We start from the raw sequence: 24,698 nt of genomic DNA on the forward strand, positions 1-24,698 counted from the left end.
TTTGGAAACTTAGTAATTGATGATGTGCAAGGTATGGTCTGCTAGGAACAAGTGATTTTATTTTGTGTTTTTACATGTACTTTGATCAGCTGATGCAGTTGACAGACAGTCTCCTCTGTAAGTAAGCGACCAGCGGTGGAGGAGTGGTGACCTGTAGTGAGCCTTTCCTGACTTTTTTCCAAGTGGGCACTGCTGGCTTCAGGCAGCTAGGCACGAGAGAAAAAGGGACGTGATATGGGGGTACCTTTATTTGGGGAGAGCAATCCCTTCTACTCCCGGATCTGGAATGGACTAAGTCAGAAGTTGCAAGGCAAAAAATCCTGGGATAAACATCTGGATGAAATCTGCTTACTCCAGCAGAAAAGGTACAGTGTATTTCAGCCTTCTTGTCTTCCCTTTCTTCTGCTGCTTTCTCCCTGTAGCCGATATTCACTATTTCCCCTTAGGCTTTTCTGCCAGCAGATAAACTTTAAACAACGCTGGAGCACTTTTCTCTATCAGATTTCTTCTTTCAAGGTGGAATGCTTCTGGAGTTCCAATCTTATCTGCTTTCACAGGTAGATTTACTAGGTCGAAATTGAATTACCCTGAATGCAGGACTTCAGTCACAAATTAATACTGTATACACTTGTCTTTCCTGCTTCATTGGTAAAGCTCATCAGAAAATGCACGAAGGCTTGTTTTTAATTATTATTATTATCATTATTATTATCCTTACCATTATTATTATTAAGACTGTATGTGATGTGTATGCTGCAGTCAGTTGACATAGTAGCAAGTTTTTTTGTGAGGATTCTGCTTTCTGTCTCTCTGAAGGTTGCCCTTACTGTGGGATAGAGCAGACCTAATGTTGTCCAACATCCTGGTGGTCAGTCACCTCCTTAGTTGGACTACTGTTTCTCACCCCTGTGACATCGGTGTCAGCATGTACAGTGACTCCTCTTAGAGCTTGCGTTATCCAGAAGATTGCTCGTGTCTTCCCGTGCAAATACTGAATCAAGGCTGTTTTTTACTGCTGTGCAGGGTTACCCTCTCCACCCATAGAAATGTAGAACTCTTCATGGAAATACAGCTGTGTCTGCTTTTCATTGTTCCTCGTCATTTCTGCGTGCACAAATGCTGCATTACTCAAATAACAAATTGCTTCCAGTTGCCTATAAAATCTTTTTTTTTTCCTTCTGCGCAAAACTCTAAACATCTCTGGGGACAAAAAGATGACTGTGTGGGACAAAATCTGTTTATCTATACATATGTGTACATATACACACATATATGCATAGAAATAAGCAGGATAGCAGCTTAAGAGGGACAAAAGTACATGTTTGTCTTTAGGCAAAGAACTTAGATATATCATCATCTAACTTCTGACCAAGTAAAAAAGCCTGTTCAAGTTTACTTCAGAGCAATAGAACTTAAATACACTTAAAATGGGAGGGACAATGGGAACAAGAGTATTTCCATGGAATGCTGAAGTGTTTACATTCATGAAAATCATCATAAGTAATTGAAAAATAAGTTCTCAGCAGATTCTGTAATATCCAAATGAATACAAACCAGGTCTAAACATATTTAACATCTTAAATCGATTATATGGTTATATTAATTCCACACTAATACTTAATATCAATAAGTAATAAATCTTGATAATATAAAAATATTTTGTTGTTATAACATTATCTTCACATTTTTAAGTCAAAGAGATGTGGAAGGAAGCTGTGCTGATCTCTATCTAACCTCCCACTTGAAGCTGAACTACTGCCAGCAATAAATCACATTGCTTAAGTTTTGTCTAGCTCAGTCTTGAAAGCCTCCTGGGACAGAGATTCCACTGCAGCTCTAGGTACCTGTTGTTGTGTTGTAGTATCCTGCTAGAGAAGAAGGGTTTTTCTCTCAAATATTCAACTTGAACCTCCAAAATCATAACTTGATGCCCTAGTCCCTTTTTTATCATCTGCAGTTACCAGGAAGGGTTTGGCCCCTTCCTTTTTGGTGCTCCCTTTCATGTAGGCTACTGTTAAGATTGCCATTTGACCCTCTCTTTGCTCATTAGTCCTCACTAGTCGTGTGCTGCACGGGCACATGAACATATTGTGTGTTGCTGCTGATAGAGGAAAACAGAAAAACCTGTAAGGCATATAAACTCATCTTCATAAACTTGTCTTAGATCACTATAGTGCAATCCCAGTGGTCCCCAGAGTTACCGTTTCTGTGGTTTTTTATAAAGGTCTGTGTAAGAACACATGTAATGCACACAGTATCATTGTCTGTGAAATCAAGGTTGTATGGGGACACAGTTGTTCCTTTTCCATTCTAGGTCTATATGTTTCCTTCAGCTTCCAACTAACACAAATTAGCTTTCTGCTATTTGATCAGAAATTGGTGCCAATATGTGGAAACTCTTTTTCTAAAGAGGGACAGGACCGATTCTTCCTCATATTATCCTACTCTTTCCTTTCTTGTCCCCAGAGATGCTCAGAGTGTGAGGAGAATGAAAATGAACATTTTGCAGAGGACTTAACTCAGCTTTGTTGGTTTTGCATTTTTAGTTATGTGCAGATAGAAAAATACAACAGGAAGACCTTTTATGGTGACTTGTATATGAGAACTACTCTTTCAAAACCTCTGCTTTTATGGAAAAACTGTTGTAAGCCAAGAGGGCTTTGCTACATCCTGTCATTTTGTGGTGCAGAACTGGAGTGTTGTGGCTTCAGCTTGAGTTCTTAGTGTTAATAGTGCTGGAATACATAGAGTAATTAGCAGAGACTAAATTCTACTATTGTTTTATTGAAAGCCAGTGGTAAATGTGTTACTGTTTAACTGGTATTCTCTCTGATTGCACACAGAACGTCTGCAAGAGAAGAACAATGTTTATTTCTGTCCTACAACGGGTGATAATAATACCTGAAAGCTAACTGTTGTGGTAGTTGTCACCCTCACTGGAATTGCTGTTCATTCATTCTCTTTCTTCATGTGAAACAATCCTTTGAATCTTACTTGGAGTAGATCTGAGCATTTTCCACAGAGAGGGATTAATAGTCCATTGTATAACATTTCCCAAAGGGACAACCTGGGTCAGGAAATGTGATGCAGTCTCCTAATATTAAAGAGAAGTTTGAGTTTATTTGGCCTTTATCTGCTGGTTTCTTTCTGTTGAAGACTCTCCTTTTTAAACAGCCTGTAACTCAGTGTGGAATCCCAGGGACAGCTGTCTTACCTCCTATGTCCTTTCTAGAATTATCTTCGGAAGCAGACTCTGGGATCTACATAACCTAGTGCATATGAACATAAATCCTCAACATAATTCATAATGGTGGGGAACAAAGAGATAAATACTTATGAAAATTTGGGCCTGGTAGAGGTGAAGAAGAATCACGTGCCTGTCACAGTGTAATAGATCTAGAAACTATGAGAACCCTTTTTTTTTTTTATTTTTTTTAGTACAGGGCAGGAGGTTCTAAGGAAATGTGAATAAATTCCTCCTAGCATGTAATTTTAGAAATTCCACCATGAGAATTGCACTGTTCATGAAAAATAACTAATAAATAAAATTGTTATATTCTTCTTTCTGCTGTTTCCGCTGTCTATAACTCTGATTGATAAATAATCTGTCCTCTCTGTGTTTCTTCTCTCTCTCAGCTGCTGCTTAGGGATTAGTGGTCTTCATGGGGTGCTCTGAGGCTTAGTTTCTCTAATGACAATAAAATGGTTAACTTGTGTGGTACAGTTAAAAAAAAGAAGGAAATAAAACCCCAAAACACTAAGTATTTTTACATATTAATTAAGTATAGAAATCTGTGCTATGAGAAATAATGCATTAGAGGTGCTTGGAATAATTTGCGTAACTTGCAGAGATGGTCATTCCAAAGATGCCACAATATAAACTTTAAATCCCCTTTACTTTCCAAATATTTTAGTCTCACAGACATATTAGCGAGCTGCTTTGCTTACCCTGAAAACAAACATGGCACAGATAAAAAATTAGCTCAGCCTAAAGCTAGTAAACTGAGTTGCTTAAGAGTTGTACAGGGACACAGAGAGCTCTCAGCTTCCAGATAAATCTTTCTCAACCTGGTAGTGAATGAGATGTCACCACAGATTTGCTGTTCAGTTGTCTAAACAACATTACTGAGCTTTCAGCCCACAATTAGCATAGGATTGTCCAGTCTTAAAATCCACTATGCCTGTCAGTATTAATCGGATCCTTTGCTGCCAAAGGTGACAGTGAAATAAAAATGGCAGCTTCCAGTTCCACCACTTCATCTATAATATGTTTCAATAACAGTGCTTCTGAGAAGTCAAGATGCAAAGAACAATCTGTTGGAAACTCCCTCACTGGATGTAAAATAAAGTCAAAAGCATCAGTGACAGCATTTCTGGTCTTTTCTTCGGCTGTTACAACTTCATTCTAATGGAAGTTTTGAGCCTAATAATGGAACAAAAGCCTCCTTAGTTTCACAGGTGTAAAAGTCCTCTGGAACTCATGTTTCCCCAGCAATGCTGACATAAACAGATCCCACCTCGGTGCCTAAGACATGGCTCAGACTCATAGATTTAGGAAGTTATTTGACTTCTTAAACTTGGCTATAGGTTTCCTGGTGAAGAAGTAAACATGAAATTTGTGCCCAGAGGAAAAAAAATCGCATCCCAAATTATAAAGCTGTTAGAGAAAAATGATTAGACATAGGATAAGGAACACAACCTAGAATAAAACCACAAGAAAATACCTATTGAAATGGGCTAGAAGTTTTGATGCAGAATGCATCAAAAGATGCTTCAGAGATCAAAAATGTTTCAGAGAACTTTTTTTTTTAATGACTTAGTGATAATAAATAACAACTAAAACCTTCTGAACTGTTAATCTAGTTCTAGCATGAGATTAATTTTAGAATGGTCTCAGATGCAGAATTGGAAAAAAAAAAGAAGTTAGCACAAGGAGAATGCCCTGCTAGAAATGACTGATCAAGATTTCTATTGCTTAGTGTGGTAGATAGTTAAAGGGATAAGAATTCCCTATCAGTTTCTTGTCTAGTATCATTGGCAATTATTAACCTGTTTAATTTATTTCCAGAGAAGCTCTGTTTACTCTCAGCTGAAAGGGCTTTGACATACACTGGCAAGAGGTCCCACTTTATTTGCTGAGTCTTGTTGTTGGTGCTGAAGAAATGTGCTGACCCTGTTGATTGTCCAAGTCCCTGTTATCTGTCTTCTTTTCACTTCATGCAATTGCTTCCTAACTCAGTCTTTGGCATCTTGCTGGATGATTGCTTGGATCCCTTTCACCTGGTTAGCTTCCTCTGTACTCTATTCTGCTCTCCTGAAATCTTCCACATATTTACGTGCACATACTAGTAGAAGGAAAAGAGAGGATGAATCTCCTCTGGGAATTTCATGATGCATTGTTGAGCATTGATATTCTGAGCACCACAACAGGGAAAGAAGAGAAAGCTAAAATAGTATCCTGCTGAAGAATTTATAGCTTAGATAGAAATAATTGCTTTAGAACCTCAGTAACTGACTGTCTATGGGGATAAAGCATGAAGTTAGAAGCAAACTTGAACAAGAGCAAGCAATAGGAAAATTCCATACAGTGACTGACCGAAGGTTTAGAATCTGAGTGGGGAAGAAAAGACAGAGATGCTTCATTGCCCCTCTGGTGAGTTCAGTCTTGAAATAGAAGCTTGCAATTGGTTGTTGTCCAGACAGTTCACATTTTTATTATATTTTCCTTGTTTTAGAAGAATAACCATATAAATCCAAATTCTTTTTATAATGGAGTTAAGACTTATGGACTAGTTCTTGCATTCTCTATCTCTTCATAAGCGTAATGGGCAGGTTGCACTCCAAAAGAAGTGCTTAAGAAGCTGTAAACCCAAAAGGGTACGTATTACCAGCAGAAAGTGCTCATGAAGTCTTTAACCTTGTTCAAAACTGTATTACATTACTTCCTCAGTCAAAATCTGACCTACATTTTATCTTCTCTTTGTTTCACAATGGATTTGCCGGTGTTCCTGATTTTGTCCTCACCTATATTGGAAAAACACTTCCTGAGCACATAACTGAATAATCTGTGAAGAAAACTGAGCAATAGTAACACATTAGCAAGGCTTACTAAGTACCTCAACACAGATACATTCCTTAGCTCAGTAAGAAGAACCCTGGAACACATCCAGGTGTATACTGTTGTGATTTTCATTGCCCATCAGAATTACTGGTTTGCCCTGTAGCTGTGCTTATCCTAAACTGATCCTGTAAGACAACATCCATACTGCCTAACGTTACAAACCTAACTTATCTGGCTAAATTAGGAGCTCAATATCTATTGATTCCATAGCTGCTGAAGGGAACAAACAGGATTAGAACAGGAGTTTAACTTAGATGTGCTGAATTATCTTCTCAAGTGTCTAGGTATGTCTCTGCTGAATAATACTCTGAAAGCCACCCTCTTCATCCAGTGACCTGATGGTTCTTTGTGGAAATTAAGCATCTACTGTAGGCAGCTCTGTTAAGAGACTAAGTTACAGGTTTTGCCATCTACTGCTTTGACACAGAGGAAATCCAGTTTTAAAATGTAAAATTCATGCTGCGTTTGAACGGTCAGGAAGAAAGTTAGTTAAAATATGCAGAAATTAAATAACTGAAAATGTTTTAAAGGTTCTAAATTCAGATGACTTTGTGTAATTTTTTATCGTAGTTAATTTGCTTCACCTAGTTTGTGACATTTATATGCTCAATACTTTGCTTTAACATATTAAAAATTAGTTGATAATTAGAATAGTATGTTTTATATGAGAGTAAAATGTTTCACCAATTATGGGACAGAAAATTAAATGACAGTAAAAGCATATGCCATAAATATGTAACTCATGAACCTTTGAGACGTTACAGGCAGTGTGCCATGACGTTTACTAACATCTCTGTGTTCTTCTCCTGGCTTGATCTTAGGCCTGAGATCTCAGGCTTTTTAAGCTCAGTTGGAAGTTGCTACAATAAGAAGAAACGTTTAACAATTTTGCTCTCAGTTTCCAGAAAAGTATAGTATTTATTAGGCCTTTTCTTTGTAGCAGTATTTTAATTTAATTAGTTGTTTACAAGGACTTTGGTAATTTTTGTGAGAAAGGTATTGTGTTTGTGTCCTCCCACATTGTCTCTTGCCCAATCCTTCCTCCTCTGTGAGGTCATTTGAGGGATAAAGGCCTACCTGGTAAAGCATCAACATATTAATTGTAGCATTGTTTATACTACTGAAACCCCACCTCTTTTCCACTTCCTGCCTCTGAAAGTTACATTTTCCAGGAACACAGAGCCTTTTTAGGCCAAAATAGTGGCAGAGGTGGCAAGCTGACTTCACTAACACTGAATCTTATGACTTCTGCTCAGAGTGCCTCTTTATTTAATTCCTATTTGTCTGATCCTAGATGCAATCTTCTCATCAAATCATCTTGTCATTAGCTACTAATGCACTGACGCATGAGTAAGCTGTAGAAGGAATACTTCCTTAAGCAGCAAGGCTAAGAGTTTGAAGGACACATAAAAATATCTCAGAATGGCTCCTTGATTTATTGAGGATGGTTCTTTATCTTTTATTCTCCTCTGTTCTTCAGGCTTTTTCTCGTCTAGAAAAGCCAGTTTCTAGAGCTTTTGGTGACAGGAGATGCTCCTTTTGTGGAATGACAAATATAATGTTTGTTATGCTTTTATAACTTGTAGCCCATGCCCATTAATATACACTTGTTAAAATTATTCCTATTTATCTGTGTAATTCTAATACTTCTCTTTGTTTTGCTTTATCCCCCAAGTTCTCTCCAGTGTGTATAGTGTCTTTCCACTATACAGGAGTGCAGAACTCTCACATTTGAAGTCGGTTAAATCCAGAGATAATGGCATATAAAAAAAATTTGCTTCAAGATTTCATTGTTCATAAAAGAATAATTTAAAGCAAGAAATACATATTCCTGTAAGCGACAGAATTTATGTTGCCTCTTTTCCTATTGTTTTATTGTTAAATTATCCTATACTTTAGATGCACAGATTGTAAGAAAACATTTTTTGCAATGGGTCATTTATATTCTCTCTGTCTCTGATGTGACTGTTCTTGTGGCTTATAACAGAGATGTATTCTCACATCAGTGTTATTGCTTATTGCAAAACACCTTATCGTTTTATAGGGTTTATTTATAAACCCTATCCCCAGAATCTTGTAACTAAATAATACCAGAATATACACAACATCACAAGGAGAAAGCATTGCCTGTGTCTTTAGATTTGACTAATGTATTTGTCCCCTGTGCTTTTTTTTTGGGGGTGCTGTTTATCACCCAGGCTATTGGCAGTTATTACACTGTAGTAAAAGCACAGACTGAGTCTGGTAGAAAAATGAGGGCTGGTGATCTTCTTGTTCATATTGGCTTGAATTTTGTTATTGTTCTACTGTAATCCTTAGACTTACTCTACATCACATATTGCAGCTTGCCATGAGCCATACTAGAAAATTAAGAACAAATTAAACATCTCTACTAAAAGAAAGCAGAGGTGAGATAAAAAGCACAAAAATTGCATTTGAACAGAGATTTAAACCTGAACTTTTCCTATTTGGAAAGAGGAATCTCTTTCTATTTCATATTGAAAATCCATGAGATGTAACCTCTTTGTTTGGATTTGAGGATCTCTCCTCCCTTTAAATCTTTAGCTCCTGAATTGGAATACTTAAAATTCTTTTTTTGTATAAAACCAAAAAAGCAAAAAACCCTACCCCAAAATATTTTCTTTATGAACAAGAAGATAAAATTGAAGATATTCAAGAATAAAAAATTGGTAGATTCTGTTCTAATTTTTTCTGATTTTTTGATGGCCAACTTGTGGTTTTGAAAATTGGCAAAGATTATTTGGACGCTGAGCAAGTATACATTGCAGGTAACTCTTTTCAGGTGCTCATACAAATTGATAAGAACAAAACCCGAGTCTTCTCTTCTCCAGGCTAAACTGTTACAGTTCTCTTAGTCTTTCCTCATATGTGTGATGCTCTAGTCCCATAATCATCTTTGTGGCCTTTTGCTGATCTCTCTCCAGTAGCTCCATATGTTTTTTGTACTGAAGATCCTAGGATCTGGACACAGGACTCTAAAGACTTTTCTACTTGCCAGAGCTGAGTAGACAGGGAGGATCACCTCCCTTCACCTGTTGTTTGCTTCCAAAGACCTTGCTGTAGTGAAGTTTGGTGGCTGTACTTGTAAATTCTTCATCAGCCTCAAAGGATATACTCAAATAACCCAGATCCTCTTGGAAGACTCAAGTACATGCTTCAACTAGAAGTGAACCACTCAGTCTGAAACTTGTTTGAGGACGTGCTCTTTCCCAGGACATGCATAATTGCAGTTCTCAACATTTTCCTCAATTCTTTCAGCATCAGAGAAAGTAGCTAATAGGTAAGCTGTCAGATTTTTCTTCATGACTTTGTATAACGAGGGACTACACTTCAGAGCTCATTCTTTTAATTACATCATAGGAAGCATTGCTCCAACACAAATGACATTCTTGTTTGTACCTTTCTATCCTTTATGGGAGCAATTCAGATGACTTTTTTAATTTTATTGTGCTGTGTGAAATAACAACTGGCTTTTTCTGGCTCCTGAGATAACTAATCTACTGGCTAGAGGTGCATCAATGACCCAACATTCATTATCTTCTGTGCCTCAAAATGTGGACTATACAAACCAGAAATATTTTGGTAATTCGTTTCTCCTGTCTTTCCCTCTGCTGCCACCATTCGGTTCAGCATCAGTAAGCCAAGAGATGGAGATTTCACCGGGTTTTTAGAATTGCACTGCTCTGCTTTTGCCTGTTCTTTGTGCATTGAAAGAATACCTCAGATGGTAGATGTGCATTGCACATTCCTCAGTGAAAATGTTCAAGGTACATGCTGTCTCGAGCAAAGGCCACGCTGGCTCTGGAAGGAGGCACCATGTGTTTGACTTTGTTTCTTACGAGCCTCTTTTTCTTGACTGCAGGATCTGGGAATCCCCACTCCTCCAGGCTGCCAAAGAGAACGACCTTGCAGCCATTAGGAAACTTCTCACTGATGGAACATGCGACGTCTATCAGAGAGGTAATTCAGATTACTTGCAAAAATAGTTTTCTGTGGAAGGAAAGAGCTCCCTACAATGAGCAGTTTGTTAGTATGCTAAAACCTTTGCATTTCCAGCCCCAAATGGCTTAACTCTATGTCTGAAGCTTTGCAACAAAATGAGATTTCTGAGTTGATGTGCTCATTCAGTTCAGGCCTGAGGTCTGCTGTCACTTACAAATACCTGATGTTTCTTGTCCACTGTCATATTTTGGCAAAGGACAGAGACTGTGCAATTATGTGGTTGTACCACGCAGTAGTCAAGGGAGGACCTAGCACTCCCATAATTCTCCACCTCAATGAATCTATTTCTGCTTTTGTCCCGTACAGTTGAATGTCTAGATGACTCACATGCTTCTCCGACTGTTTCTAGGTGCAGTGGGGGAGACTGCCCTTCATGTAGCTGCCTTGTATGATAACTTGGAGGCGGCAGTGGCTCTGATGGAAGCAGCTCCTGAGCTTGTCAATGAGAGGATGACATCAGAGCTCTATGAAGGTAACATCGCTGGGAATGAGGATGGACAGGATTCTCTGCAGGAGAAGAGAGGAAGTACTACCTGTACATTTAGGAAACTGGCTTATACTGTTCCTGGTTCAATATATTGCTAAACTATTACATAGCAAAACCAACATACAAATAGCTTCTGACCTTCTGTGGAAGGTGGAGTTATATTAAATGCAAGTACACACATATGCAAACATGCAAAGGCCTTAACCACAGGTGGGCCTGTTGGCTATTGTGAGATTGCAAGATTATGTACAGTTTGCTTCCCAGAAGAGTGTGGCATTTCTTGTTCTTCCCCAGAAAAAAATCTAGAAAGTGCATCCTGTTGGGTTTTTTTGGCAGGTCGTGAAGTCAATTTTCATGATTTCATAAAAAGATTTAAGTAGAATGGGACCTCTGGAAAATCTGTCATGCAACCCTCTGCACCCAACAGGGATAACTTCAAAGCTAATTCCTATAGCTGCTGTGGATGCAGTCCCTAAATCTTCCGTTTACCATGACTGACATGGGAACTGGAGGCTACTGATCAGCCTGAAGTCACTTTCTTGGAAGACAAGGTTTTATTTCTGTGTCTTACAGGACAGACAGCTCTTCACATTGCAGCAGCGAACCAGAACATCACTTTGGTGAAGGCTTTGCTTAAGAGAGGAGCCGATGCTGGCACAGCACAGGCCACTGGGCACTTCTTCAGGCGCAGCTCCCAGAGCCTTTTCTATTTTGGTACAGCCTTAACTTCTCCCCTTGTTGCTATAGAAGGGAACCAGCAGAGTGGTGAGGGGATGTGAGGGAGGCTTACTTTAGTCCACATCTAAACTGGGTAAGCAGAGAATCCTGTGCCCAAGAGTCATCAGACACACACTTTTTATCAGACAGTAAGACTTCATCTGAGTATGTAGATGTTACATAAATATAAATAATACACATTTTATATGTTTGCATGTATAAAAATATATACATTGTATAAAAATTGTAATTTAATATCTTCCTAGGAGCATATATTGCAAATTATTTGTCAACCTTCTTATGGTTTTCTTCTGAAAAGAATACTTCTTTCTTTTAGTGTTATGTGGGGCAGGTCTTCTTTTCCTTTCTGACTAGGATAAGGAGTGGGGCAGGAAATTTATAGGTTACCTAAAGTAATTCTTCCTTTCATATCCTCTGGCTCCATAGCATGGATAACTTTCCCTCAGCATGCTTCAACCTCTCCTACCTCCTGGGTTCTTAATGTTGTTTCTCCCCATTCCTTTCATTGCAGGGGAGCATGTTTTATCATTTGCTGCCTGTGTGGGAAATGAGGAAATTGTACAGTTGCTCATTGAAAATGGAGCTGACATCAGAGCTCAGGATTCTCTGGGTATGTGCTCTGGGGCTCAGTGAATTGCATACGGAGAATCTGGACATTTTAATTCAGACTCTGTCATCTGTGCACTCAAATATTTTTCTCTCACTACAAGCAAATGTGGAATGAGGGATGTGAGGAAAATAAAAGCCTTCAGTCAATTCTCAGTCTTTGCATAGGGCTGGGCTATTCCACATACTTTATCTGGTCTGCTTCCTTCATAGGTAACACTGTTCTTCACATCCTGGTTCTCCAACCTAATAAGACGTTTGCCTGCCACATGTACAGCCTGATTCTTTCCTATGACAGGAACAAAGATGGGCCAGGATCACTTGAACTGATCCCTAACAATGAGGGTCTTACTCCATTCAAACTGGCTGGAGTTGAGGGCAACACTGTGGTGAGTTTGTGTGACACTGGTGCCTCCATACAAAACAGTAATGGAGAACTTGAAATAACATCATTCAGACCAAGGGAGTCTGTGCATATTCTTAATGGGTAGAAGATCGTAACAAGTACTTTTTATTTTTTACATAAAGTGTCATGTACGACCAGAAGACCCTTTATAATAAATTTCTTTATCTTAGTGAAAGAAATGAGTGCTTAAAGAATAGATATATTTTAGCCACTTGAGTTAAACAAGTTAAACAAGCACTTGAGTTAAACAGGTATTAATAGAAAGATTCTCTCCAAGTAATGTTTTGAAAATCTCACTGAAATTGTTGTCTTTGTTGTCTGGAGTTCATTACCCTAAATGTGACATGGGAAATTTCTTCAGATATACACAAGCATTTATTAATAGACAAAAAGTTATCATTTTAGGCAAACTCTTTTCCTTCCCCTTAACAAAAAGACAATCCAGATCCAGTAAGGACAGGATCATTTCTCTTGTCACACCTCTTTTCTGAAAACTTGTAGAAGAGTATAAAACAATTGTTTTTCTAATCAATATCTGAAGTCTATTGTCAGGATGTATAACTGTGTCAAATAACTTCAGTAGTTTGATTAGAATTTAAAGTAAAAATCACTCATCCTTTACCTCAGGCATGAGCTAATAACCAAATAGGAATCAAAAAAGTTCTTCCACTTCTTAACCTGCTGTAATTGAGAGATATGAGAACCACAGCAAGTACCAAGTTCAAGAAAAATATGTCATAATTAAGGGTTTTTAACAACTTTATTTGTTCTCATTGCAAATACACGATATACTGAAAACTTCTGATATCCTTGGCCCTCTTCTTGTCTCCTCAGATGTTTCAATACCTTATGCAGAAGAGGAAGCAGAATCTCTGGTCTTTTGGTCCCTTGACCACTGTGCTCTATGATATCACAGAAATTGACTCCTGGGCTGAAGATCAGTCCTTTCTTGAGCTCATTGTATCAACCAAGAAGAGAGAGGTACTGTGGGCACTGTGTGCTTTCTATGTGCAGACCATGGTGATTATAAAAGGAGAAATGTGATGAATTGGAAGGTTTGAGCTCTTTTATATAATCCATAAAGCAAGAACTTCATACTATGTGCTGCAGGGATTACATGAAGTGTAGTGATTTATTAATGATCTGGCTACATCTGCATCTCATGCTTTCTATACAGTTTCTTCTGATGTGTGAAACTTGAAGATTATTGAAAGAATTTAGAATGAGGAAGCTACAGAAAAGGGTTGTCTGTCATCAGGCTCAAAGACATACTAAGTACCTGTAGAGTAGCTGTAGTGTCTTCCTACAACTGTGATTCTGGTTAACTTTCACAATGCTCCTGTGAGACAGGACTATGTTCAGTAGTCCTAAACTGGAGTGCATTTTTAAACCACTCATTGTTATTACTCCCTTCATTTAACGACCGGTTATGACTCAAAACAAAGCGGGTAAATTATCTCTGCTCTAGGCTCAAAAACTTGTAAAGGGATTACTAAGACAAAAATAGCAGAGTGTAATGGCAACCTTAAACAGATCTCCGTAGGACTTTCAAGGTACACCACCCTATCAGTTGTAATCACCTTAAATAATCCTAATAGGACAGGAAGTGAATCAGAAGACACTTCAATTAGCCCACTTCTACCCATCCTGTATTATTTCCATCCATCAAAATTTTAGTCAAACTTTTCTAACAGAAGTTTCAGCTATTGGAGAGCTTTGTACAGTGTGGAGGAAGTCTATGGAGCTCTCATTTGCGTTTGTGTGAAGTCATCTATGTTTCTATGACTGGTGATACATAGAGAAATTCAGGGAAGAGCAACCTTAGAAGTTGCCCACTTCAGAAGACTTAACCATAATCCTAGAAGAAAGCAGAATATTGTGCCTCTGTCTTATCCCAAAACATACATATAGTGCAAAGGATAAGATACCCCCTGACATCAAGAGATATAATGATTTCTTTATTTTCCAGAATGCTCTTTAAAATGTGCAATTGTAATTTTTTGATATAGAACTAGTTATTATTTTTTGCATTTGATGTATATTTGGCCCAAAATGTTTGCTGTCTCCTCTAGAAAAATACTCTGTGTTACCCCATGCTATCATACCCTCCCAGGGCATCTTTAACCCCCAGTCAGAAGCAGGTTTCTCTTGTATTAAGGGGAATGCATGCACAGAGAGGTACTAAGATATATTTTCTGATCCTTAAGTGGATGAAAAGTAAAACAATAGAAGGGAACTAAGCTACTGGAAGATTATAGTGAGCTTCAAACTTATATCATCCCTTTGAAAATGAAGTTTACTTTCCTATGCAAAGAATTCTAGAATACTGATTTCTACAGAAAACGGAACACCTGTAGGTACGTTATCTCTCTTGTAGTGTGTGGGTCAAATTCATAAGTAAAGTGTAAAGTACCCAGTTTCTCCTACTTATGCTCTAAGTGTCAGTCTTCTAACAGAAGCTGAAGGCTTGACATAGATGATTCAATTAATTATCACTCAGCTAATAATGCAGAAACTTAAAATGTAGTACTTTTACATAAGCCATAGAGTGTTAGACAAGTACAAATATGGAAAATGTTTCAGGTTTTGGGATACTGTTTTAGTTTTCTTATCTTAAATTCCTGATACAAAACCTTGTGTTGTAGTACTAACAGGAATATCCTATCATCCTCAGTTCCATGTTCCTACACAGACAGCAAACTTCTTCCAGTATCTAAAATGTTTTTCTTGTACTTCCCACTGGTACTCAAAAGCTGTTCTCTTCAGGATATATTTTTTTTTTTATTTTCCCAAAGCTCTGTATTGTCAAACTGTGCAAATCCAAACCCACTTTTTCAAAATAAATTCAGCTTTGTAACGCTGAATAGGGTAGGTGTGAATAGTTTGTTGACATTCTTCCAGGAAGCAGTGTGAGTGATGCTTATAAAAAATAATGTGCTTGTGGCAATTAATTCCTTCTTTTTATCTTTCTCAGGCACGCCAGATCTTGGACCTAACACCTGTGAAGGAGCTGGTGAGCCTGAAGTGGAATATGTATGGTCGTCCCTATTTCTGTTTCCTGGCTTTATTCTATATACTCTACATGGTCTGCTTCACTATGTGCTGCGTCTACCGACCTCTGAAACCCCGAACAGGCAACAAAACAAGCAGCAGAGACAATACAGTCTATGTCCAGAAAATGCTGCAGGTACTGTGACTGTAGGAGTCAGGGCCCCATAGGCAGCATTGGGCAATTGCCATCTAACCTACTTAACTGGAAAGCTCAAGCCATTCCCCATCCTCACATATTGCAACTGTCCTCATCCTCTCTTTCGGCCAGCTGACCTTTGTCAGGGAGGAGTATGAGGTGTGCTCTGTTCTCCATTGTGGAGCTGGGCTGGTTCCTGTGGCATTGCCAGGTCTAGTTGTGTTTATTGTAGTAACAGTAGGCTGCCTTCATCCCCATCCTCTTTTTAAATTTACTTTCATTTTCTTTAAAATTTAATTTTAATTTCCATTTGGTTTTTTTTTTTTTTTTCCCCCAGGAATCTTATGTGACATATGAGGATGAGCTGAGGCTGGTGGGGGAGCTGATCACAGTCATTGGAGCTGTTGTAATTTTGATCCTTGAGGTAAGAGAAATGGTGAGCTGCATAGTTTCAAGTTTCGTCAAGACAGATCCTACTTACTATACAAACGTGGATTTGTGCTCGCTGGTTGGTAGGGGTTGCTTAGTCTTAGGTATATGGCAGTAGACATTGTCAACAGTATCTATTAGATGAGACAGAGAATGTGACAGTGTCTCAGTAAGACTCCATGTGCCGAAGAAGCAATTAGAAGGACTGGTCATACTCTCAAATACTGTATGCAGGGTAGTGCCACAGTTCCTGTTAGCAGCATCCATTGTGTCCGGCTGACTCCCAGATGTTGCTTCACCCAGCACCCCTAAATACCCATGTATTTTGGGGTGATGGCTGAAGTGAATTCTCTGCCTACACAAAAAAGTTTATACTTAATTGAAGATAATTTACTCTATGGACCTTTCTCAACTGGAGTTCTGAGGTGAACATATTTAGTTGTTCTCCTTACCATGAACTCTCCAAAAAAAAAAAAAAAAAAAAAAGCAGCAAGTTATTTAAATTAAAACAAATCTATTCCATGTGATTTTATTATAATATGAAATAGAAGACTGAAACTTGTATGAGAAAACTTAAAGGATGATGCCAAGAAGAACTGAAAATAAAACAGGTGTTGTAAACATCTTTCTGCCTATGGGGTGCATTAAGCACAGTATCACCAGCCGGTCAAAGGAGGTGGTTATTCCACTTTACTCTGCACTGGTGCAACTCACCCTTGAGTATTATGTGCAGTTTTGGGCACCTCAATGTAAAAAAGACATTAAGCTATTAGAGAGTGTGCAAAGGAGGGCCATGGGGATGGTGAAGAGTCTGTAAGGCAAGCCGTATGAGGAGCAACTGAGGTCACTTGGTCTGGAGAAGAGGAAACTGAGGGGAGACCTCACTGGGGTCTTCAACATCCTCCTGAGGGGAAGCAGAGGGGTAGGTACAGATCTCTTCACTCTCGTGGTGAGTGACAGGACTCGAGGAAACAGCATGAAGCTGAGTCAAGGAGGTTTAGGTTAGATGTCAGGAAAAAGTTTTTCGCCCAGAGAGTAGTTGAGCACTGAAACGGGCTCCCCAGGGAAGTAGTCACAGCACCGAGCCTATCTGAGTTCAAGAAGCGTTTCGACAACACTCTCAAGCACATGCTGTGACTCTTGGAGATGTCCTGTAAAGGGCTAAGAGTTGGACTTGATGACCCTTGTGGGTCCCTTCCAGCTCAGGATATTTTATGACTCTGTGCTCCAGAAGGACAAGTCTGTCTTCCTATGTTTCACCAGGACTCTGGGGCTAGGCTGCAGTTAACAAGTGTGAATTATAACAAAGTCCTTTGATTACCCAAGGAGGTCTTTTTTGTCTTCATTACTGGGGCACAGCACCTCTCTACGACATGTCTCTCAATGTGCCCAAGCATTTATATATTTTCCAGCAACCTCTGTCTCATCCCAAGAAGGGCCCACCTGCCTCATCCATTCTGATTTTAAAGTGACAAAGAAATTAATCTGTTAACCATCAAACAAAGCAGATGCAACTGTCCCCAGGAACCTCTGAATATATGTGGTTACCATGACATTTAGCAATATGATGGAATATGAGTCCTAAAATTAATAGGAAGTCTCTCTTAGATTCCAGATATCCTTAGAGTTGGAGCAGCGAAATACTTTGGACAAACAATCCTAGGAGGTCCTTTCCACATAATTGTGTAAGTACAGCACTTTTTAAGTCCACTAAATATATTGTCTCCCATTTCCCCCACCGCTGTCTTTCACCAGATGAGTCACTTTCTCCATTCTTTCAGAGTATTCCTTCTCTTGATTTATTTCTCTTGCAGACTCAACTGAAACTTCCTCCATTGAACTTTTTTTCACTGTCTCTTCTTCGCAGCATCACATACGCTTGCATGATTCTGGTAACCATGGTGATGCGTCTCACCAGCACCGCTGGAGAGGTGGTGCCCATGTCCTTTGCCCTGGTGCTAGGATGGTGCAATGTCATGTACTTCGCACGAGGCTTCCAGATGCTTGGACCTTTTACCATCATGATCCAGAAGGTATAAGACACGAACAAATACAGACTTTTTACGCACATGCTGACACCTCTTTCAGGATAGGGAGGACTGTAGGAATACCTTTTCTCCCTCAGGACTAGAAGTAATGGCAAACAGACAGATTCTTGTCTGCACAGAGTGTTTATGACCTTCACATTCTATCCTTGGTTCAGAAGTTTCCTTTAGTCCAGTCGTAGTCTTAGAATCTGGGAAAAGGTTTACGTAGGGTTGCACTGTGACTTGGTGGGATGGTTGGGCCTTATGGTGGCTCTGTCTTTGCTCTACAGATGATATTTGGAGATCTTATGCGCTTTTGCTGGCTCATGGCTGTGGTGATACTAGGCTTTGCATCAGGTGAGTCTACAAAAGAAAAACAGCAACATGTTACCCCTGACAACTGCTTTGGTATGAATTAAGAGTGTGGGTTTTGATTTAATCTCTGGTTGCCCTCTGAATAGCTGGCAAAGGTGGTGATGATGTATAGCTTCTATTTCTCTAAGCATGGTCACTTTCTCAGTACTGACTTCTGTTCTCATGAGTTTGGTTTTCAATTCTTCCTCCTTCCAGGGTAATTGAAATAGGATAATTCAGATAATTTAACATATATGTAATTCCAGGTTTAAAAACATACTGCATTTCTGATACTTGTCTGTGTAGAATGAGATTAACACATAGCTTTATTATATCCTCGAGGAAGTTAAGTTCACTATTTTGAGAATAAATAAATAATCAAAATAATTTTGGGTCATTTTTATATTAGAAACCAGTGATTCTAATGAGGGATTTGTCCTTACTGGGTTCTGCACTAGCATAGAAACACATGCAGCTCCTTCCCAGACCACTTTTTGTTGTCACAATCCCCTACAGGACCCTGTTGTTCCTCTCAGAATGTGATTCCTGTTGTTTAACTCTCTCTCTTTTTTCTTCATTACTCTCCTCTAGCTTTTTACATCATCTTCCAGACAGAGAATCCTGAAAACCTTGGGCAGTTCTACAACTATCCCATGTCCTTGTTCACCACATTTGAGCTGTTCCTCACTATCATTGATGGCCCTGCAAACTATGATGTGGACCTGCCCTTTATGTACAGCGTGGTATACTTTGCTTTTGCCATCATTGCCGCCCTCCTTATGCTCAACTTGTTAATTGCCATGATGGGTGATACCCACTGGAGAGTGGCCCATGAGCAGGATGAGCTCTGGAGAGCCCAGGTAATCCAGCTAAGGTTGGCATTCCTACCTTATTTCAAATAACAGCTAGAAGCCCATCAGCCTCTCCGTTCTCTGTCTCCCTAGCTGTTTGTTCCCTGCACGTGGAATCTCTTATTAAATAGAATTGAAATGGTGTCCTTTTTACAAATAACACTTCTGTGTAAGTGAGTTAAATTAAAATTATAGGGATTGACTGAGGGAGGATAGAATGCAAGGTAATGATTACATAGAGGTCAGTGATGTCTTTAGATCTATTAAGAGAAGGTGGCCTGACTCTTTTGCTCAGAAGGCAAGAAAATTCAACCAGTTCTATAGGTAATCAACAGGAAATCCATTTCCTAGTACTCTTCTGTGAGAAAGCAATCAATCAAATGGTTAAATGTAGTCATGTGGCCACACTGGCAAGTTCTGCTGATAGCTAATGTGGGTATAGATACTGTCCTCTTCTCTAGCTTGCAAACTGATTACCCTATTCATTGCCATCAGTTATAAAAGGAAAGAAATTTAACAGTGTTTTAAGACCACCGTTGCTTCCTCAAAACATGGCACAGTTAGACCTAAAATAGTGATTGCCCTGTAATAAATGGAGTATTGACTGTACTATTTTTTTCATTACATAAGGAGCTGTAATGAAGTATGTTATGGGTCAGTGCTCACAAAACTGATAATTTTAAAAGAGAGTCTGATTTTTTTTTCTAGTTCATCTAAGTTCTTTATTTTTTTTTCATTCCAAAGGTTGTCGCTACTACTGTCATGTTGGAGCGGAAACTGCCAAGGTGTCTCTGGCCTCGCTCGGGAATCTGTGGGCGGGAATATGGGTTAGGGGACCGATGGTATCTCAGGTGAGTTCTCTTCTAGTGTGTGCATTTGAGGAGCTAAGAAGAATCCAATGTATGGGTGTTAATAAAGGGCCTTTCCAGTGGCCTGGGAGGAGTGTTTGGAGAGCTTTTGGATCCCAATCTATTTTCTGTCTGTGACTGGTAGGCAAGCACTGTTCCCCTCAGAAAGCTCTGTTGTGCGTTTCCTTGTGAAATTTGATGATGCTTTCTTATCCAGTAGTCACATTGGACAGACTCCAGAAACTGCATGAGTTGCAAGGCTTGAATTTTTCTTTCAAACTTACTATAATGAATATCACAAAATTTCACTGCTGTGCTTGGTTGGCTGTCCCTATCCATTAGATACATGAAATGGCAGAGGCAGAATCAATCTATTAGGCATTCAACAGCAATGAACTGCTTTACAAGTAATTCAAAATCAGAACAGGAATAATTAGAGTTAAGCTTTTTTTCTCATGTGAACCTAGTAACTATATTTTACTTTGCAACAACTGCATCAGGTGGCAAAGTCTTATGTCCAGGATTCCACATTAGGCACTGAACTAACAAGATATCTGTAGTCTAGATAAAACTAAATTCCTCATTGTTTTTGATTGTAATTATATTTATGCCAGGTGAGAAATGATTTACCTTTTGGGCATGTGTCTTTTCTAACTGCATCATCTTTTGCTGATAAAGCCAGAAGGGGGAGTGGCAGGTGTATGAATCGTAGAATAATAGGATGTCCTGAGTAGGAAGGGACCCACAAGGATCCTCACAGTCCAATTCCTGACCCTGCAAAGAACTTTCTGCATTTTTTGACAGAGAATTGAGCCTTGTAGATTTTCAGGTTTACTAGAAGGAACAAGCAGACCTAAAGTGGTATCAATATACAACACCTTCACACTGAGATGCAGAATATAATAATATATTGCAAGACCAATTATTCACTTGATGCTATGAGAAAAGAGTGTTGCTGTGAACTAGTTCTGTCAAATTACATGTATGTTCATTGTATATAGCATGAGACAGTATTTCAGAAGACAGCTTATAAGTAATGTAGAGAAGGGTTGGTGGAAGTGGAGCAGTTAAATAAAAGTGCAGCAAAGGATAAGTGGCATCCTGATTCTGGCAGCCATGGAGTATCAGAGGAGGAAAGTCAAGAACAGAGAAATTAGATGAATATATGCCTATATACAAAGGATCTGGAACTAGACTCAGGTGGGGTAAGTCTTCATATTGCTTACAGCTGGCGAAATGAAAAGGGCAAATCACGACTAGGAAATGAGTTAAAGGACAAGAAACCATGTTCAGGCAAAGGAACTGAAGTCAATGATGATAAAAGTCTAGCAGATAACTGTGCTAACAGCCCCTAGCACTCTGCCTATAATCTGCTTCTGTGCAGATTTTCTGGAAGATCAACTTGCCTGTTTTTTGGAGGAGTTTTGTTGATGAACTGGTATTTTTCCACATTGTTGAGTTTATGGTTTTTAATCCTCTTACAGAGTTGAAGACAGGGTTGATCCCAACAAACACAAGATGATGCGGTACACAGAAGCATTTAAGGCTCAGGACAGGGATAACTATGACAAAGGTTCAGAAAAGCTGGAAATCAATAGAGACACCCTGTATAAGAAGGAATTGTCTGCTCTGTCATTGTCACGAAGCACATCCAGAACTAGTTCTCACCGTGGCTGGGAGATCCTGAGGCGCAACACTTTCCGCCAACTTTGTGGAGAGGTCGGTCATGCCATGGAAGAGGAGGTCTATGATGTCTAAGAAGTCTCTATTTTTACTCCACAAGATGGATCCCTTTCGCCACAGCAGTTGTCTTCTACAACTGTTCATACACTCCCCAGCATGCTACACACATTCATCAGCCTTGAAGAACTCCACTGGTGAAGATTTCATGAGCAGTTCGTGGCATCTATGCTATGATATATAAATGCAGTCTATTCTCTCCTACTTATAAGTGCCTCTGGGATTGCACTGATATTTGCACCAAGCTGCTAGAGCTTGTTGAGCTATATAATGCAAACGAGCAAGAGAAGCTAGCAATGGGATTTCATCCATTTGTGAAGAAGTGATCAGTAAGCCCTCTTCCAGACTGTTACGTGCAGTATAATCTATCTCCCCAATTTCACAAAATCACAATGCTCTCGTAGCGAAGAATGATGACTGAGGTTCTGGTTTATGATTTGGTACAGAACTGCAAAAAAAGACCAAAAACCAAACCCTGTAACTGAGCTCAGGAATGAAGGTAGTTGTTGACACTGTGATGATTAAAAAGGACTGTAACTACTCAGCTGGCATTTAGGGCCTGACAGATTTTGCCTTCTGAACAAAGGCAGTCTCTATTAACTGCATTTTCAACTTTGCTGTCTTAGCAGGACTGTTATCATTTTGGTTTGGGTTGCCTGTTTGGGTTCTTTATTGGTGATGGGGTTTTTTGTTTTGGGTTTGTTTGTTTTGTGTTTTTTTTTTTTTTTTTTTGGTCACATGAATGCACTTTAAGCTCTTGACAAGAAGTGATTGCTATTCCTGGGAGGATTCTGAAGTGGGAACTTCTTTTCCCATTGAGAGCATGTATGACCTGGTTAGGTGACTTCAGCAGTGTGAAATTTCAGCAGAGATATTTATCTTTCAAGTGAGCTAAAACTGGTCTTCTGTTTTCTGTTGAAGAGTAGGTTTCTCAGTCATAATTCCCTGACTTATAACTGAGACATCAAGGTTGGGTAGTGAGCTCTCTATAACACGGAAAGAAATGGTGAGGAAAGATTGGATAGATGAACAAGAGCTATTGCGGAGGCAGTTCAGAAGCTGGTGTGCGCTCTCTCTCTGTCTCTTTCTGAAAGTCTAAAACTATCCAATGAACAACTCAGTCACCAACACAGTTCCCTTCCAGGCATGACACTGTGCCAGTCTATCAATTTATCATCTGCCTAAGGCCACTTTAAGAAAAATGAAGAAATGTTCAGAGAAATGGACAGTCATTTCAGGTTCTTTTATATTCTCAGGAGTGTGAAGCTTCATTCCAGTAGCAGAAGTTAAGCAGAAAACAATCCATGGTCTTTACATTTCCTTCCAACAGGTCTAGTAACAGCAACTTTGTTTTTTAAGAAATCAAAGACTATTATCTAGCACTAGACATTGAGCCAAATCATTGTGCGATAATCAAAGCAGATAATGAAAGAGCTGAATCCAGTGGATTTCTAATTGTATTGAAATATCAAACATCTCCTCTCTTGCAGGTGCTGTAATGAGTGTAATGATCTTTGCAATTATGTGTATTTATTTAAATGTCTTCTTTCTCTTACTTGAATGTGTACTTTTTTTTGTGCTCCAATGGAAGACTGACAGAAGACTGTCCCTCTGGAATTCCACTGTATACTTTTGAGTTGACTCTTTTTATTGAATTGAAGCTATTGCCTGGTCTTGGTCACTTAAGTCCTTTGGCATTTATACTGCTGGTCTGTGGAGATGGGATCGATGTAGTCAGTTAACCAGAACTGTGAAGTGTTGCTCTGATTTTAGATTAATTTTTTTTCATAGTGAATAAGAAATAATAAGAAGGGGAGAACTGATGATTTCCCCATCCTATCCCTACCCCCAAGCATAGTAAACTTTTACTAGTTTGAAAACCACAGAAATATAATAGAGATGGAGCCACATGTTGTCATTTCTGTGAAGGAACTCATATTTGTGACTTAATAATAATAATGATAATAATAATAATAATAAGGATAGTTTGAAGTACAAGATGTGTAAACCCTGGTTCTGATTTTGTGTTCTTCTTCATTGCTATAAACAATGAGAAATTGGATCTTAGAAATTAAAACAACATTTTGACACTGCAGGAGGCAGAACAAAATTCAGTTACCAGTGCTTTCATGATTTCTGTATCTGCTCTCCATAAAAAGAAAAGAAAAAACCCAGTATCAGATTTTTTAAAGAAGTGCCTTCTCTTGTAAAATTACATTCTGTGACAGTTGGCTTTCAAGCTCCTTGCACAGAACCCATGCATATAACAACATCAGAACTGTGTGATTTATTTTCTGTCTTTGGAGTTGCCTAATGCAAAAAAAGATAGAGAATCATAGAATCATAAAATAATTTGGGTTGGAAGGGACCTTCAAAGGTCATATAGTCCAGAAATTGAGCAGGGACATCTTCAACTGAATCAGGTTGCTCAGAACCCTGTCCAACCCAACCTTGAATGTTTCCAGAGGTGGGGCATCCACCTCCTCTCTGGGAAACCTGTTTCAGTATTTCACCATCCACACTGTAAAAAATTTCTTACTGGCTCCTATTGGAATTTGACTTCCAGTTTCCTGAGATGACTTGCATATTAAAAAAAACCACATAATCCTAGAAAAAGACCTTATACAAAAGGGGGCAGAATATTTTATCAATAAGAAATTGATTCCTCAGTCTTTTGTTGATGATCAGTGGTGCAGACCATTTTTAGCATAATTTATTTATCTGGAGGATAAACAGCTACAGAAGAAAATTTGCAGTGGGAAAATTCAGCAAATGTAATGGGCACACCAGAAGATGGAAATATTAAATTTAGTATGTAAATGTGGAATACCTACTGTCCTTCATTAGGACATATATACATGAAGTGTACCCATGTGAACCT

General features: G+C 38.9%; 1 protein-coding gene across 1 annotated transcript; it reads left to right on the forward strand.

Annotated features, from left to right (window-relative positions):
* Positions 1-234: 234 nt before the first annotated feature.
* Positions 235-21,835, forward strand: LOC126648976 (transient receptor potential cation channel subfamily V member 6-like). Its single transcript, XM_050332737.1, has 15 exons — positions 235-365; positions 10,005-10,102; positions 10,494-10,616; positions 11,205-11,345; positions 11,881-11,979; positions 12,189-12,364; positions 13,216-13,362; positions 15,356-15,568; positions 15,906-15,992; positions 17,606-17,682; positions 17,865-18,030; positions 18,315-18,381; positions 18,970-19,238; positions 19,974-20,080; positions 21,562-21,835. The coding sequence occupies exons 1-15, from the start codon at positions 235-237 to the stop codon at positions 21,833-21,835; spliced, it is 2,175 nt and encodes a 724-aa protein (XP_050188694.1).
* Positions 21,836-24,698: the final 2,863 nt, after the last annotated feature.

The sequence above is a fragment of the Myiozetetes cayanensis genome, unplaced genomic scaffold (assembly GCF_022539395.1).
Source record: "Myiozetetes cayanensis isolate MyiCay16 unplaced genomic scaffold, myiCay2020 scf5-8, whole genome shotgun sequence".
NCBI classification, from domain to species: domain Eukaryota; kingdom Metazoa; phylum Chordata; class Aves; order Passeriformes; family Tyrannidae; genus Myiozetetes; species Myiozetetes cayanensis.

Excerpts from the sequence above, each read along its gene's own strand:
- LOC126648976 (XM_050332737.1), top strand. The coding sequence starts at position 235 with ATGGGGGTACCTTTATTTGGGGAGAGCAATCCCTTCTACTCCCGGATC. Across the intron at positions 11,346-11,880 it reads CCAGAGCCTTTTCTATTTTG|GGGAGCATGTTTTATCATTT; the intron begins GTACAGCCTTAA and ends CTTTCATTGCAG. Across the intron at positions 15,569-15,905 it reads ATGTCCAGAAAATGCTGCAG|GAATCTTATGTGACATATGA; the intron begins GTACTGTGACTG and ends TTTTTCCCCCAG.